This window comes from Mobula hypostoma, chromosome 24, assembly GCF_963921235.1.
Source record: "Mobula hypostoma chromosome 24, sMobHyp1.1, whole genome shotgun sequence".
NCBI classification, from domain to species: Eukaryota; Metazoa; Chordata; class Chondrichthyes; order Myliobatiformes; family Myliobatidae; genus Mobula; species Mobula hypostoma.
The window spans coordinates 31,189,159-31,207,097 of record NC_086120.1 but is presented as its reverse complement, the minus strand read 5'-3'; the positions used below and the strand labels follow the sequence as shown (position 1 = coordinate 31,207,097).

At 43.2% G+C, this 17,939-nt stretch overlaps 1 protein-coding gene across 2 annotated transcripts in view; it reads left to right on the top strand.

The window, feature by feature from the left end:
- LOC134337471 (spindlin-1-like) overlaps positions 1-17,939 on the top strand; it is a 130,198-nt gene that overhangs the window by 53,287 nt on the left and 58,972 nt on the right. For both annotated transcript variants that reach the window (XM_063032510.1, XM_063032512.1), the window contains exon 2: positions 10,345-10,392. In XM_063032510.1, the coding sequence (XP_062888580.1) occupies positions 10,367-10,392 (26 nt within the window). In that variant the 5' untranslated portion in view covers positions 10,345-10,366. The remainder of the gene's footprint in view (positions 1-10,344; positions 10,393-17,939) is intronic.

Sequence of the window (17,939 nt, the reverse complement as noted above, 5' to 3'; positions counted from 1 at the left end):
CTAGGCTGGGGCAGCCGTTGCTCAGGGTGGATGATGCGTCGAGGCCTGATAATGCAAGATGAGCATGTGATCGGCTCCAATATTCCACGCCAATTAAAGCATTGAAGAAGACTAAAATCATTGAGAACGAGAGTGGAAAATGAGCAGGTTGTTTAGCACTGCTTACCTACGTTTGACCGGCCTCCCTTTCTTCTCACTACTACCGCCAGGCAGGCAGTGCAAGAATCTTGGGTCCAACGCTGCCAGGTTCGGGAGCAGTTGTTGCCCGCCACCCATTGAGCTCCTGAACGGGTTTCACTCCTCTCAATGCTGAACTAGTTCCACTTTCGGAGACTCTGTGGTTCTGGTTCCATGTTGTTTTTGTTTATTTTTTTCCAACTATTTGACCCCTTATGCAATTTGGAAATGTGGCAGTCTTGTTATGTGCATTCTTTAGTGAGTTCTGTTACGTTTCTTTGTTTTGTAAGTGCCTGCAAGAAGATAAATCTCAAGGTTGTGTATGGTGTATATACTTTGTGATGAAAAACCAAGTTATCAGAAGATTGATGCTGATGAGAGAGATAAGAGAGACAAATGGAGAAGCGTTCAAAATGTTAATGAGAGAGGAGAGAGATTAACGAAAAGAGACACAGTTCCGAGTATTGACAGACCGGTTGCTTTGAACCTGAACTGTTTGAAGTTTGATGGACAGGCGATACCCCAGCAGGGGGATAAAAGGAACAGGTTCGCTAAGGCACAACAGACACCACGAGATAACGAGACCCTGGAAAAGCGGTGTGCCCCCACAAGTTGGTGGGAGTTTGGAGGTCTGGTCACGGGACCGACCATAGATGCACAGGGTGAAAAGGTACGATCAGCGGGAACCTGGTGTGTGTGTCCACCCTTGCCTGGGTGCCAGGTTCACCGCGGAAGAATGGTCGTATCCGGAACGGAGGGGTCACAGTCGGTGACCACAGAAGACATTAAGAGGGTTCACCCGAAAGCTAACTGCAGAGAACATCAAGGTCTGTCTGAATCCGATTTGCATATCATCCTTCTCTCTCTCTCTCTCTCTCCAACAGCACAACAGCGATTTCTGCAAACTGTACTAAGTTGAACTGAACTCTGCGTCACTTGAGACTGATCATTTTACCCCTAGACTGTGATAGAGCTTGTTTGATTCCTATTACCCTAGTTCCATGTACATGTGTGTTTTATCATTGCTAATCTGTTGCGTTTATATCCTTACGATTAGAGTACTGTGTTACCTATTTCTTTAATAAAACTTTCTTAGTTCCAGTAATCCAGACTCCAACTAAGTGGTTTATTTCTCCTGGTTTGGCAACCCAGTTACGGGGTACGTAACAACGTCGATAGCAAATGTGAACTCTGAATGGCAACAACTTCTTCCAGTAAAAAAAATGGTAATTTCTCGGGAAAATATGAGTGGAAGATAGTTGGATATAAATATTGTGCCCAAAATTATCTTGTCTTAATTTCCATTCTGGCCTGTTGGATTCTGAGGTATTTGGTGAAGGCCATGATTAATTAAGAATTTAAATCCAGATCCCTAGTAACAGTTGACTGTCGGCCGAAATAGCTGAACAAGGCATTTAGTTTGAGGGGAATCCGTAAATGAGCATTAAAATGCTGTCTCACCAGGGATGCTAATATCATGTGAATTAATTTGAATAGAGGCATTAGCAGTAGTTACAGTACAATGATTCAGTAATCACAATTCGACTTTCACCTTCAAAAACTTTTGCCCTCTTTCTATCTGTTTTGCGCTCTCTCCCTCTCCTGCTCTCACTCACTCTGTCATTCTCTCCCCCCACTCTCATTTTTGCTCCCTCTCTCCCTCACTCTCCTTCTCACTCTCACTCTCTCTCTCTTGCGTTCTCTCACCTCCCCCAGGCCAGCTCTGTTGTTATGACTATCCTGATGGAGATTAATGACCTGGTATACGCAGAGGATTGAATACAATTCTGAGTTCCCTATCCTGAATGTGAATTGGTAGAGGGCAGTGGTTGGAAATGAAAGGGAAGGTGTATATTTTTCAGAAGGATCAGTAGGCCATTCAGTCCATGAACAAGCCCTGTTCCTTCCTCGCACCCATACACGTACACAGTCCTTTAATCCCAGGACAGCTTCCAGTGGACACAGACTCAGTCCTGCAGACACTATGCTTCAACCTCCCCACTGGATGAGCAGAGATTCACAGACTCTTCTCTGGCCAGTGGGCCTCATCTTCCAGACTTCCAATTCATCCTTGGACCTTGGTCCTTGGCATGCCAGTCACTGTAACACTGATGCCAGTGTTACAGTGTGGGCAAATGGGCAGTCAGTTTATGCATAACATGTTGCTGCAACGAACGATGTGATTTTGACCAAATAAACGTTTTTTCATTACGTTTGCATTGGGGGTCTTCTGTGTTCCCCTGAGAGGGTCTTTTTGTTTAAAGTCTTACCAGGAAGCAAGGATCTTCAGCAATGCAGTACAGGTTGAGTGCCCTTTACCCAAAATTCCAAAATCCAAACAAACTCGAAAATTTGAATTTTTTTGAGCACTGACATATGTCGTAAATGAAAAATTACACAAGACGTTGGGAAGGTTTCCAGATGATGAGCAGGTTTCTGTGTACCACATACACTTCATGGAGTGTCCTCACATACGTACTGAACAGAAGTCAACAAAAATAGAAAAACACTGCATAAAGCGAGAAATGAAGATCTCGATTGTGTACCATCAGTGTTGGACTGAACATGTTCCACTTAGCGGTATGCTGATCGCGAAACAAGCAAAGATCTATCACGACAAACTGAAAGTTGAAGGTAATTGTGAATATTCAACAGGCTGGTTACAGAGATTTTAAAAAAGTGTGGTTGAGGAAAATCTAACAGTAGAATACGTCTACAATGCTGATTGTTTTTATACCCTATGTAAAACCTGAAAAAGTCAAATACAAATACAATGTACTGTAATCTTTGTAGATGGAGACTGAAAGCCTGCCGTTGTTTGTTGTTGTTCAACAGCTGATTCGGGTATTCTCGCAATGCAGCTATGCTGCTTTTGTTACCCTGCACACATTGTATTTTTATTATTTTAATGGTATGTAAAAGTCTGCATACCGGTAGCACATAAATTTAGAGTCGGAAGTGATGGCGATCCCAAGCTATCTCGTTATATAATCTAAAATCCAAAGCACTTCCAACCCTAAGCATTTTGGATAAGGAGTACTCAACCTGTACTCACTCATGCATTGGGGCATTGGCCAAGATTTTCTGCAGAGATCTCTGGGGTCAGTCAAGGTCATAGCTATCTGACTCCGAACTGAAAATGGGGTCGACTGATTCATGACTGACACATCCAAACCATGCTCAAGTAGTTTAGTGTATTCTCAAAGACAGCTTTTCTTCCTGTTCCTTGGCTGCCTTGAGATGGTGGTGATGAGCTGCCTTTTTGTACTGTCCGCAGTCCTACTGGTAAAAACAGCCCCATTTGTGCTGTTGCAACATTTATATATTAATGCAGTGATTTGTAGGAGTTCTGCTGCAGTGGTAGCGTTCTTCTGCTCTTGTCCTCCTTGTTGCTAAAGGTTCCTGGTTTGTGAAGTGCTGTCGCATGAGCATTTACAGTGCATTTTGTAGGTGGAATGCACTGCCGCCATTATATGCTGGCTCAAACTTCAAAGTAAAATTATTAAAGTAAGTGTATGTTACCATGACGTACGACCTAGAGATTCGTTTTCTTGCAATTACAGGAAAAGAGAAATGCAATAGAATTTTAGAAAAAGACTGTGCATGAAGAGATGAAGACTGACAAATAACTAACATGCAAAAGAAGAAAAACTGCAAATAAAAATAAGATTGAGAAGATGTTGCAAAGAGCCCTTGAAAGGGAGTCTATAGGTTGTAGATTCAGTTCAGAGTAGTGGTGAATGAAGTTATTCATGGCAATTCAGTAGCCTGATGGTTGTAACTATTCCTGAACCTGGTGGTTTGGGACCGATGGCTGTTGCACTTTCTGCCCGATGGTAGAACCAGGAGAGGGGCAAGACCATTGAGGTTCATTGGTGTAATGTCAATTAAGTGTGTTGGTTTGTCTGGAATGGGACTGAGCTTCTTAAGACTTTTTTGAATTGCTCTTTCCAGGCAGGTAGAGAAATTTCCATTGGCCTCCTGACATGACCTACACTATGTGAAGGAATAGGTGATGCATTTCCAAGTCAGAATTTTTGGTTAGAGGGGAAAGATTTAAAAGGGACTCAAGGGAAACCTTTTCATGTAGACAGTAAGTATATAAAATGAGCTGCCAGAAAAATTGGATGAGGCAGGTGCTTTTAATGAACATTTGGACAGGTACATGGAAAGTGGGGCTTAGATAGATGTGGGCCAAATATAGGAAATTGGGGCTAGATGGGTGGACACCATGATTACTGTGGTCTCTTTGGACTGCAGGGCCTGTATCAGTGCTGTATTACTCAATGACTATTTGAACCTTGGTAGAGAACACTTAGAGTTGTTTTCTGAAGTACCTGCTGTCCGTACCCTTGGCCTTCTAGATATCAGGTACTATGGATGAATTTGCAGTGCCTACTGCCGGTGATGCACATTGCAGCCAATGTGTGCTGGCATTTATTATTATTTGAACACATCTATTTCTGCACGTAATGTTTGCATTGTTAAATGTGGGAGTTAAGGACTGGATTTGTGAAGATGTTCTTCAGTTTCACAATTAATAAATGGCTTCTATAATGCAGTTCAGAAAGCTCATAGTTGACCTTTCAGTATCTTATAGGTACTGAGCTGAATCTTTTATCTGATAATTTAAATTTGCTATGCAGTCATTACTTCAGTTTTTTGCCATTTGGAGGAACAGTCTTGGTATTAAGTGGAAACTGTAGATAGGTTTATTTGGTTTTGCCTATTTGACATAACAATATATTACACATGGCAGATTAAGATTAGTATACAGTTATTTGGAGATTCAGTCGTTCCATTTAATATCAGAGAATGTGTACAACCTGAAATTCTTGCTCTTCGCAGACATCCACAAAACAGAAGTACCCCAAAGAATGAATAACAGTAAAAAAAAATGTTGGAACCCCAAAGCACCCCTTCTCCCCCTCCCACACACAAGCAGCAGCAAAGCATCAACCCTCCCCCTCACGGTTAGGAGGGGGAAGGGGAAGAGTCAGGTAATAGAGAGTACCCTGGTGGCTGTGCCCCTTGACAATAGGTACTCCTGTTTGAGTACTGTTGGGGGGGGGGACAGCTTACCTGGGGGAAGGGACAGTGGCCGTGCCTCCGGCACAGAGTCCAGCCCTGTAGCTCAGAAGGGTAGGGAAAGGAAGAGGAGGGCAGTTGTAATAGGGGACTCGATAGTAAGGAGGTCAGATAGGCGATTCTGTGGACGCAGTCCAGAGACCCGGCTGGTAGTTTGCCTCCCTGGTGCCAGGGTCCGGGATATTTCTGATCGTGTCCAAGATATCCTGAAGTGGGAGGGTGAGGAGCCAGAGGTCGTCGTACATATAGGTACCAATGACATAGGTAGGAAAAGGGAAAAGGTCCTGAAAGGAGAATATAGGGAGCTAGGAAGGGAGTTGAGAAAAAGTACCGCAAAGGTAGTAATCTCGGGATTACTGCCTGTGCCACGTGACAGTAAGAGTAGGAATGCAATGAGGTGGAGGATAAATGCATGGCTGGGGGATTGGAGCAGGGGGCAGGGGTTCAAGTTTTTGGATCATTGGGACCTCTTTTGGCGCAGGCGTGACCTGTACAAAAAGGACGGGTTGCACTTGAATCCTAGGGGGACCAATATCCTGGCAAGGAGATTAGCGAGGGCTACTGAGGTGACTTTAAACTAGAATGGTTGGGGGCTGGGAATCAAATTAAAGAGGCTAGGCGAGAGGAGGTTAGTTCACAACAGGGGGATGGGAACCAGTGCAGAGAGACAGAGGGGTGTGAAATGAGGGTAGAAGCAAAAAGTAGTGTGAAAAGTAAAAGTGGCAGGCCGACAAATCCAGGGCAAGCATCAAAAAGGGCCACTTTTCAACCTAATTATATAAGGGCTAAGAGAGTTGTAAAAGTGCGCCCGAAAGCTTTGTGTGTCAATGCAAGGAGCATTTGTAACAAGGTGGATGAATAAAAAGTGCTGATTGTTATTAATGAATATGATATAGTTGGGATCACAGAAACATGGCTCCAGGGTGACCAAGATGGGAGCTCAATATTCAGGGATATTCAATATTCAGGAGGGATAGACATGAAAGAAAAGGAGGTGGGGTGGCGTTGCTGGTTAGAGAGGAAATTAACGCAATAGAAAGGAAGGGCATAAACCGGGAGGATGTGGAATCGATATGGGTAGAGCTGCATAACACTAAGGGGCAGAAAACGCTGGTGGGAGTTGTGTACAGGCCACCTAACAGTAGTAGTGAGGTTGGGGATGGTATTAAACAGGAAATTAGAAATGTGTGCAATAAAGGTACAGCAGTTATAATGGGTGACTTCAATGTACATGTAGATTGGGTGAACCAAATTGGTAAGGGTGCTGAGGAAGAGGATTTCTTGGAATGTATACGGGATGGTTTTTTGAACCAACATGTCGAGGAACCAACTAGAGAGCAGGCTATTCTAGACTGGGTATTGAGCAATGAGGAAAGGTTAATTAGCAATCTTTTCGTGAGAGGCCCCTTGGGTAAGAATGACCATAATATGGTGGAATTCTTCATTAAGATGGAGAGTGACATAGTTAATTCAGAAACAAAGGTTCTGAACTTGAAGAAGGGTAACTTTGAAGGTATGAGACGTGAATTAGCTAAGATAGACTGGCAAATGACACTTAAAGGGATGACGGTGGATATGCAATGGCAAGCATTTAAAGATGGCATGGATGAACTACTACAATTGTTCATCCCAGTTTGGCAAAAGAATAAATCAAGGAAGGTAGTGCACCCATGGCTGACAAGGGAAATTAGGGATAGTATCAATTCCAAAGAAGAAGCATACAAATTAGCCAGAAAAAGTGGCTCACCTGAGGACTGGGAGAAATTCAGAGTCCAGCAGAGGAGGACAAAGGGCTTAATTAGGAAGGGGAAAAAAGATTATGAGAGAAAACTGGCAGGGAACATAAAAACTGACTGTAAAAGCTTTTATAGATATGTGAAAAGAAAAAGATTGGTTAAGACAAATGTAGGTCCCCTACAGTCAGAAACAGGTGAATTGATTATGGGGAGCAAGGACATGGCAGACCAATTGAATAATTACTTTGGTTCTGTCTTCACAAAGGAGGATGTAAATAATCTTCCGGAAATAGTAGGGGACAGAGGGTCCAGTGAGATGGAGGAACTGAGGGAAATACATGTTAGTAGGGAAGTGGTGTTAGGTAAATTGAAGGGATTAAAGGTGGATAAATCCCCAGGGCCAGCTGGTCTGCATTTCAGAGTGCTTAAGAGAATAGCCCAAGAAATAGTGGATGCATTAGTGACAATTTTTCAAAACTCTTTAGATTCTGGTCTAGTTCCTGAGGATTGGAGGGTGGCTAATGTAACCCCACTTTTTAAAAAAGGAGGGAGAGAGAAACCAGGGAATTATAGACCGGTTAGCCTAACATCGATGGTGGGGAAACTGCTAGAGTCAGTTATCAAAGATGTGTTAACAGCACATTTGGAAAGCGGTGAAATTATCGGACAAAGTCAGCATGAATTTGTGAAAGCAAAATCATGTCTGACGAATCTCATAGAATTTTTTGAGGATGTAATTAGTAGAGTGGATAGGGGAGAACCAGTGGATGTAGTATATTTGGATTTTCAAAAGAGATTAGTGTGCAAACTTAAAGCACACGGTATTGGGTGTAAGGTATTGATGTGGATAGAGAATTGGTTGGCAGACAGGAAGCAAAGAGTGGGAATAAACGGGACCTTTTCAGAATGGCTGGCAGTGACTAGTGGGGTACCGCAAGGCTCAATGCTGGGACCCCAGTTGTTTACAATATATATTAATGACTTGGATGAGGGAATTAAATGCAGCATCTCCAAGTTTGCGGATGTCACGAAGCTGGGCGGCAGTGTTAGCAGTGAGGAGGATGCTAAGAGGATGCAGGGTGACTTGGATAGGTTAGGTGAGTGGGCAAATTCATGGCAGATGCAATTTAATGTGGATAAATGTGAAGTTATCCACTTTGGTGGCAAAAACAGGAAAACAGATTATTATCTGAATGGTGGCCGATTAGGAAAAGGGGAGGTGCAACGAGACCTGGGTGTCATTATACACCAGTCATTGAAAGTGGGCATGCAGGTACAGCAGGCGGTGAAAAAGGCGAATGGTATGCTGGTATTTATAGCAAGAGGATTCGAGTACAGGAGCAGGGAGGTACTACTGCAGTTGTACAAGGCCTTGGTGAGACCACACCTGGAGTATTGTGTGCAGTTTTGGCCCCCCTAATCTGAGGAAAGACATCCTTGCCATAGAGGGAGTACAAAGAAGGTTCACCAGATTGATTCCTGGGATGGCAGGACTTTCATATGATGAAAGACTGGATGAACTAGGCTTATACTCGTTGGAATTTAGAAGAGTGAGGGGGTGGTCTGATTGACACATATAAAATCCTAAAGGGATTGGACAGGCTAGATGCAGGAAGATTGTTCCCGATGTTGGGGAAGTCCAGAATGAGGGGTCACAGTTTGAGGATAAAGGGGAAGCCGTTTAGGACCGAGATTAGGAAAAACTTCTTCACACAGAGAGTGGTGAATCTGTGGAATTCTCTGCCACAGGAAACAGTTGAGGCCAGTTCATTGGCTATATTTAAGAGGGAGTTAGATATGGCCCTTGTGGCTAAAAGGATCAGGGGGTATGGAGGGAAGGCTGGTACAGGGTTCTGAGTTGGATGATCAGCCATGATCATACTGAATGGCGGTGCAGGCTCGAAGGGCCGAATGGCCCAATCCAACTATTTTCTATGTTTCTATGTTTCTTCTCCCACTTATTTCAGCAAAAAGCATCAGCACACACCACCCAACAAGCAAACAAAGCAAAGCCCCCAACGAGAAACGATCTGCAGTACAGAGAAACTAATTGTTCACCCAACAGTTCAACATGCCACGGGCTCTCTCTCTCTCTCCCAAATAAAGGGGTAGAGAGGTGTCACACAGTGACACAGTCGGAGGAGAGACCAAGTAAAATAAAACAACTTGCTGATTTATGGTGTTAAAGTCTGCCATGTCGCTTCTTTCGAGTTCTCTGACTCAAGAATCAGCAGCAAACTAGTCCCCACCAATGAGAGAGAGACATTTGCTGAGTGCAGAGACCTCCAACAGCTAACATCCATTTTCTCCTGCAATGCTTCAGTCAGTGGCAGGGGCATAGAATCGGCTCGTCCACAGGGCCGCAAAAACCTGGAACCCCAAAGGCACGCTCGTCTTCTAGGCCGCGCCCTTGGGACATCGAAAAACGGACGGACGGTCGATGAGCCCCAGCAGTGGGTACCATCACCATAAAAAACAAAAGTTGTGAGTGCAGCTGTAGGTCAAGGTCACTGACAGAACGAATTCATCTTGAAAAGGGAGAGAAAAGAAATATTAATGGTAGAAATTAAGCTGTTTCCGCAGATGAGCTCAGAGAAGCTGCTGTCTAGCACCATTGTAGACATTAAATTGAATTGTCCTTGGGCCATAAGGTTTCTTAGTGGAGAAATTAATAATTCTGAGTTACTCATGGTAATGTTGTAGACAAACATTTGCTTGGCAGAAATATAAAATGTCTGGCAACTGCAAGACTAGTAATTCGTAAAATGAGCTATGGAAATTCCACTAAGTTTACATATACCGCTGCTATTTTTTTAAAGTTGTTTCACAGGTATATGTCAAACAGGAAATGCTGGCTGCCAGAATTGTATGATGTTTTTAGATTGAGTTGAGAGAAAACTAGACTGTATTGGTTTTAGTGATTTTTTTCACTATCCGAGTCATAAACTTTAGTTTGTTTTCAAACTAAATTTGGTGTTTGGATCCAAGCAGTAGGTTCTAAATTTTCCATTGCATGAACAATGAGCTTTTATCTTTTAGGATTACTGTAAAAATTCTTAAAAGAATTTTTAAGATCTGCCTTCTATTTGCCTTCACCCCACCAAAACTTTAACCCATTACTTTTGCATACACTGCCTGATTTGCCATTTTATTCCAGTTTGGATTGTAAGCCAGGGAGTTAGCTGTCCTTGGCACTGATACCTAGTGTTTTAAAACTGAGTCTCAGATTAATCTTCCTTACTGGAACAAGTATGTACATCAGCTGCTGTTGCTTGAATGTTGAAGGAGACCAAGACTGGGGTTTAAAAATAATGGAATGTTTTCTTTTTTCATTCTCTTGCAGAGTTGCTGGAATTCATGTGAACATGTTGAAGAGAAAGAAGCCTCATAGGTAAAGGGGAGCATTGGGACAGAACACAACCCAGTGTGGTTATTTTTGTGGTGATCATCAAGTTGCTGGAGTACTGTTGTTCAATTCAAGCTGTGTTCAAAGGTTTAAAAGTTTATTTATTATTGAAGAATGTATTTAATATGCAACTCTGAGATTCTTCTTCTCCAGATAGCCATTTCAGAGAGATACACCAAATCCAGCCCCGGCACAAAGAAAGAACAGCAACACGATCATCAAACACCCCCTCCCCCTGAACAAAACACAACATGATCATCAACCCCTCCCTGATCCCTATCACCCTGCACAAAAAAAGTAACAAAAACACAATAAGAATATGGACCCCCCCCCAAACTCCCTTCCCCGCACAAAATGCAACAAAAACATTGGCCTCTAAATCCCCCTCCCCACACAGAAAAACAAGAAATAATGAGCAAGAACACAGAATATCAAAACCATAAGACTGAAAAAAGTCCATAGTCCAAATCCATGAACGTAGAAACCTCAGTTATATCCTCCGAAGATCATCATCATCATCATCATCGTAGCTTGTCACACCAGACAGCCAGCCACTCTAGTGTTGTTTGGTTGATGTTGAGCAGGTCACTGTCAGCTAAATCGGGTGAGAGTGGGCAGTTGCGCAGAACGTGTTCAATGTTCTGCACCCTTTCGCTACACTCACAGGATTCGCTGGTCTTTAAACCCCACTTCACCATATTGTCTCCTGTCCTACAAACTCCCACTCTTACTCCGTTAAGGAGTGCACCACTTCCGTCTGTCGAGCAGTGCCCCGTCTGGTAACATTTCTGTGGGGTCTTGCACTGTATTGTTTGGTGGGGTTCTGGCTTCTGTTTGTTGCCAGAGGTCAATCCTGTATGTTTGGGGGGATGTTCCGTGCAGTAGTTCCTCCACTGTAGCAAAGCTTTTCCTCGATTTTAGGCGGTTGGGAACTGGCACATGATGATGTAGTGGGTGCCGTGGATCTGAGTTCTGTTTACCTTTTTCAATTTTTGTTGTAGTGTGTCTTCGGATCTCTGGGGGAGCAATGCCTGCAAGTCTGTAAATGATGTTAGTGGGTGTGGGCGCAGTTTGCCCGTAATTATTCAGCAGGCTTCATTAAGCAACAGGTCTATTTTCCTCGCATGGGCTGATTTGTGCCACACAGGTGCACAGTATTCTGCAGGTGCATAGCAGAATGTGAGGGCAGTTGATCTAAGTGTGTGAGCATTGGCTCCCCATTTTGTGCCTGCTAATTTTTTCAAGAGAGAATTGCGAGAGCCAACTTTTTCTCGGAGTTTTTGGATGTGGGTGACAAATGAGAGCATCCTATCCAGTGTCACACCCAGGTAAATTGGAGTTGGATAGTGTTCGAGCTCCTTCCCATACCAGAAGATCTTGCATTTCCAAGTTGCTTCTCGATTCCTCAGATGGAATGCACACACTTGAGTTTTTGATGGATTTGGGTTCAGAGACCATTTTTCATAATACTGCTTCATTGCTTCGAGGACTGCTGTAAGTCGTACTTCAACTTCTTGGAAGGAGTTAGTTTGTGTTGCTGTGCTTAGGTCGTCTGCATAGATAAACCTGCGTGTGTTAGGAAAGGTTGGTTGGTCGTTTGTGTAAACATTAAATAGTACAGGTGCCAGGACTGATCCCTGTGGTAGTCCGTTCTTTTGTGGACACCACCTACTCTTAATTCCACCAACACGAGGAAATCTGCAGATGCTGGAATTTCAAGCAACACACATAAAAGTTGCTGGTGAACGCAGCAGGCCAGGCAGCATCTCTAGGAAGGGGCCTGAAACGTCGACTGTACCTCTTGCTGGAGATGCTGCCTGGCCTGCTGCTTTCACCAGCAGCTTTTATGTGTGTTACTCTTAATTCCATTCATTTCTACATAAAATCTGTGATTTTCTAGGAGATTGTTGTTTCGTTCTTTAACATTTTAGATAATTTCAGTAGAAATAGATAGGTAGATAGATCAATATACTTTATTGATCCCGAGGGAAATTGGGTTTCGTTACAGCTGCACCAACCAAGAATAGAGCATAAATATAGCAATACAAAAACCACAAACAATCAAACAACAATATGCAAACTATGCCAGATGGAAATAAGTTCAGGACCAGCCTATTGGCTCAGGGCCAGTCTCTGTGATTCACAGTGTCGTATGCTGCTGTTAAGTCAACGAATACTGCCCCTGTAATTTGTCGCACTTCAAAGCCATCCTCAATATACTCCCAAGATCATTGAGAGAGAGAGAGACAGAGGACTACCCTCTGGGCACAGTAGAATGATGCCACCAGGCAGTCGGTCCTCAACTTCCATGTTCATCTTGATGTTTCAATTTTCCTCGTCGCTTTAGTTGACGAACAACAGAAGTTTTAATTGGCGAAATGGGGTCGAGCATCTGCTCACATTCTGTCTCATCGTTTCTTCACTTTGAGGTGTGACCTACCCATGATAATTCCTAGTCCATAAGAAGAACTATGGGTATCAATGGATGACCACTGCATTCAGGAACTGGGTACATTTGTACGCATGGAACTTGTATTATGCTATTGGATATAGGAATAATCTGAATTAACTTCAACACACCTTCAGAGGTTTTAGCACTGCAAACATCACGAGAAATTAGAAGATCTGTTATAATTGGATGCAATAAGCAGCATGGCAAAAAGCCAATCCTATTGAAATGGTTACAGAAGCCTTTTTAACTTTTTTCCCAGATGTTGGCATCACTGACAAGGCTAAGAATTATTGTGAATCCTTAATTACTTTTAAGAAGATGGCGGTGAGTCACCCTCGTGAGCTAATTCCTTATGATGAAGATATTCCCATATTGCCTTAGTGTTAAGAGTTTTAGGATTTAGAATCAGAGATAATGAACACCGGTACGTTTCCAAGTCAGGAGGTTGTGTGCCTTAATCTCCTGTTGCCACCCAGCACACCTGTACATCCTTTCAGAATGGTCTGCTGACCACACTCCCCCCACCTGCCCAGTGGGAGGTGGTGTTCTCGTGACTTGCTGATGGACTTGTGGTTTTGTTGCCATAGTAGCTAAGTGCAGTGCATTTTGTAGCTGGCACACACTGCATTCACAGGGTTTCCCTGGAGGATGGGTGACAATCAAGTGAGCTGCTTTGTCCTGAATAGTGTTAAGTTTCTGGTGTTAACAGGGTTCCATGCTCCAGATTACATGGAGATTGTTCCATTTTCCTTGTCACAGGGTGAATCTCTTGCCCTAGGTGAGCCAGGGGTTCCCAACCCGGGGTCTGCAGACCCCTGCTTAATGGTATTGGTTCACGGCATAAAAAAGGTTGGGAATAACGTGCCTGGCTGATGCAGTTGAATTTCTAATCAGTTGTGGTCCCCGTTCCCCAGAATAATGTTGATGCTGACTGAGATTGTGACCCTTGGTTTTAGCTCACTTCTTAAAGATTTTGCGAAGACTTCATGCATGGCCCTGAATAGTTGATCTTATGTCCAATGGAGTCCTCAACTCTACGTCAGCCATGCTAAGGATTGTGTGATACTGTGAGCTCCTCTCGTTCCCTTACACGTGAGAGTACAGAGTCAGTCTGCTTCACCTCTCTTTGTACAAAAAGATTTACTATCTCATGAATCGTTGGTGAACCTTCACAGCTCTCCCTCTATTGCAGGAATATCCATTGTTGAATAGGGAGACTGCATCAAAAGTCACTATCCATCTCCAGACAGATGTATGGAAGTCATCAAGACAGTTTGTTTTGACTTTGTCAGGGTAATGGGGGAGAGAGTTGTCATTTTCTGGTTGATTTGTGATCTTGGAAAAGTTCTTGCAGGAGAGTAAGGGCTTGTAATTTGGATCACCTGAGCTTTTCAACAATTTGGAGTCAGCCACATTGCTGCAAAACAAATTAGTTGGCCTAAAGCTCACTTCTTGAAGATTTTGTGTAGACTTCATGCATGGCCCTGAATAGTTGACCTTATAGTCAGTGAAGGCCAGCATTCAGTTCTTGTACTTCCATGCTTGCTGAACTGGTGAACTAATTTTTTGTGTTCTAAGAATCCTAGGCCCTTCTGAATCTTTCAGTCACTCAACATTTAAAATATATGCTGCTTTTCTATTTCAATGGTCAGTGGATAGCCAAAGCCTATTTATTTATTTAACCTTGCTTTTAACTAACATTTTTTCACCTTTTTTCCATATTTATTTTTATTTTATTTTATATTATATTCGTTTGTACTTTTATCCCATTGTTCAAAGTAAATTTATTATCAAAATATATATATGTCCCCATATACAACCCTGAGATTTATTTTCTGTGCACTCACTCAGCAAATTTATAGAATAGTAACTGTAACAGAATTGAGGAAGAATCAACCAATGTGCAGAAGATAACAAATGGTGCAAATGCAAATATAAGTAAATTACAATAAATAACGAGAACATGAGATAAAGAGTCCTTAAAGTGATCATTGGTTGTGGGAACAATTCAGTGATGGGGCAAATGAGTGTAGTCATCCCTTTTTATTCAAGGGTCTGACGGTTGAGATGTAGAAACTATTCTTGAACTTGGTGATGTATCTTCTACCTGATGGCAGCAGTGAGAAGAGAGCATGACCTGGGTGATGGATGCTGCTTTACTGCGACATTGTTACATGTAGATGTGCTCAATAGTTGGAAGGCTTTACCCATGATGTACTGGGCTGAATCCTCTACCTGTTGTAGAATCTTCCATTCAAAGGCATTGGCATTTCCATACCAGGCTGCGATGCAGCCAGTGAATACACTTTCCACTACACATCCACAGAAGTTTGCCAAAGTTTTAAAAGTTATACTGAATCTCCTCAGACACCTGAAGAAGTAGAGGCACTGCTGTGCTTTCTTTGCAATTGCACTTGCATGCTGGTTCCAGGACAGGTCCTATGAAATTAGGATTTAGGTTTGCTAACCCACTCCACCTCTGATCCGCCAATGAGGACTGAATCATGGACCTCTTGTTTCCCTCTCCTAAAGTTTATAATCAATTCCTTGGTCTTGCTGACATTGAATGAGAGGTTGTTGTTATGACACCACTCAGCCAAATTTTCCATCTTCCTCCGGTATGCTATTTATTTTATGCTGTGATTCATCACCACCTTTGATTCAGCCCACAACAGTGGTGTCATCAGCAAACTTGAATATGACATTGGAGCTGTGCTTAGCCGCACAGTTGTAGGTATAAAGCGAGTAGAGTAGAGGACAAAGCACACATCCCTTTGGTGCACCTGGGCAGTTGAAGATCATGGGGGAGATGTTGTTGCCAAACTGAACTGGATGGGGTCTAATAGTGAGTGTAGCATTTTGAGCTACATCATCTGAATGAGAAGTGCTCTATAAATAACGTTATTTTTATTTTTATTTTTTTCTGCTCAAGCTGGTAAAACCTAAGGCACGAGCATAGCCAAGCACACTTATTTCTCAATTGCTAGGAGCTTTCAGACTATACTAGTGGTGGTTAGTATTGTGGCTTTCTGAAGATTTACGTAAGTATTGCTGTGTAGGCCTGTGGTGTGACTTTGGGATGACACCAGCTGTAGATTTTTACTATTGGGACAACGTGTACCCTGTTCATTTTCCATAGTCTTTCAATTTCCTCGTTTAATTCAGGGTATTTCTGATGTTTTTCACTTACTAATTTCTGTGTACTGTGTTTGTTTGGAATGGCTATATCTACTAAGTTGGTGGCATTATTATTATTACCGTTATTTCTTTTCCATATATTTCATCTGCTGCATCCCTTCCCATTAACTTAGCCACTAAAAATCACCTGAAGCCATGCACCCTCTAAGAAGTCCACATAGCCACCAGGCTTGGTATCATCAGCAGATTAAGCCCTTCTCTGTTGACCCCACATCACAGTTCCCTAACTAAAAAGTTACCATATATTCCTACACTTTTTTTTTGTTAATTAACCATTCCACAATGCATGCTGGGATTTTGTTCATAGGTGTCATGTACAAAAATCGGGTTGAGTCAGTCAAGCACTGAGTATAGGATTTGCGACGTTAAGTTGCTGTTACATTATATAAGATACAGGTGAGGCTGCACTTGGAGAATTGTGTACAGTTTTGTTTGCCCTGTTTTCAGAAAGATACTACTAGACTAGAAAGAGTACAGAAATTATTTCTAAGTATGTTGCCTGGACTTGGAGCCTGAGTTCAAGGAAAGGTTGCATGGACTAAGACTTTATTCCCTGGAACACAGGAGAATGAGGGGTGCCCTGAAAGAGGTATATGAAATTATGAGGAGATTATGAGCCAATTACTGCCCTATCAGCCTAATCTCAATCATCAGCAAGGTAATGGAAGGAGTCATCATTAGTGCTATCATGCAGCACCTACTTGGCCATAACCTGCTTATGGATGCCCTGTTTGGGTTCCGTCAAGACCACTCAGCTCCTGACCTCATCACTTCCTTGGTCCAAACATGGGCCAAAGAGCTAAATACCAGAGGTGGGGTGAGAATGATGGCCCTCAGCGTCAAGGCAGCATTTGACTAAGTATGGCATCAAGATGCCCTAGCTAAAATGGAGTCAATGGGAATTAGGGGGGGGACCTTCCACTGGTTGGAATCATACCAGACACTCAGGGAAGTGTCCTAGGACCAACCATCTTCAGCTGCTTCATCAATGACCTTCCTTCCGTCATAAGGTCAGAAGTGGAGATGTTCTCAGATGACTGCACAATGTTCTGCACCATACCTGACTCCACGATAGTGAAACAGTTCACGCCCAAATGCAGCAGGACCTGGACAATATCCAGGCTTGGGCTGACAAGTGGCAAGTAACGTTGGAGCCACACAAGTGCCAGGCAATGACCATCTCCAACAAAAGAGGCTCTAACCATCGTCCCTTGACATTCAGTGGCATCACCACCACTGAATCCCCAAATATCAACATCCTGGGGGCTACCATTGACAGGAAATTGAACTGGTCTAGGCATATAAACACCATGGCTACCAGAGTAGGTCAATGGCTAGGATTCCTGTGGTGTGTAACTCACCTCCTGACTCCCCAATGCGTATTCATCATCTACAAGGCTCAGGTCAGGAGTGTAATGGAATACTCGCCACTCACCTGGATGACTGCAGCTCCATCAACACTTAAGAAGCTCGACACCATCCAGTACAAGGCAGCTCACTTGATTGGCACCCCTTCCACAAGCATCCCGTCCCTCCACCATCGATGAACAGTTGCAGCTGTGTGTACTCTCTACAAGATGCACTGCAACAACACACCAAAGTTCCTGTGGCAGCATCTTCCAGATCCATGACCACTACCATCTAGGGAACAGCAGATAGCGGACACTTGGAAATACCCCTTCAAGTTACTCACCATCCTGACTTGGAAAAATATCACCGCTCCTTCATTATTGTTGGGTAAAAATCATGGAATTCCCTCCATAACAGCACTGTGGGTATACCTACACCCCAGGGACTGCAACGGTTCAAGAAGGCAGTTCATCACCACCTTCTCAAGGGCAACTGGGGATGGACAATGAATGCTGGCTTAGCTGCCGACACC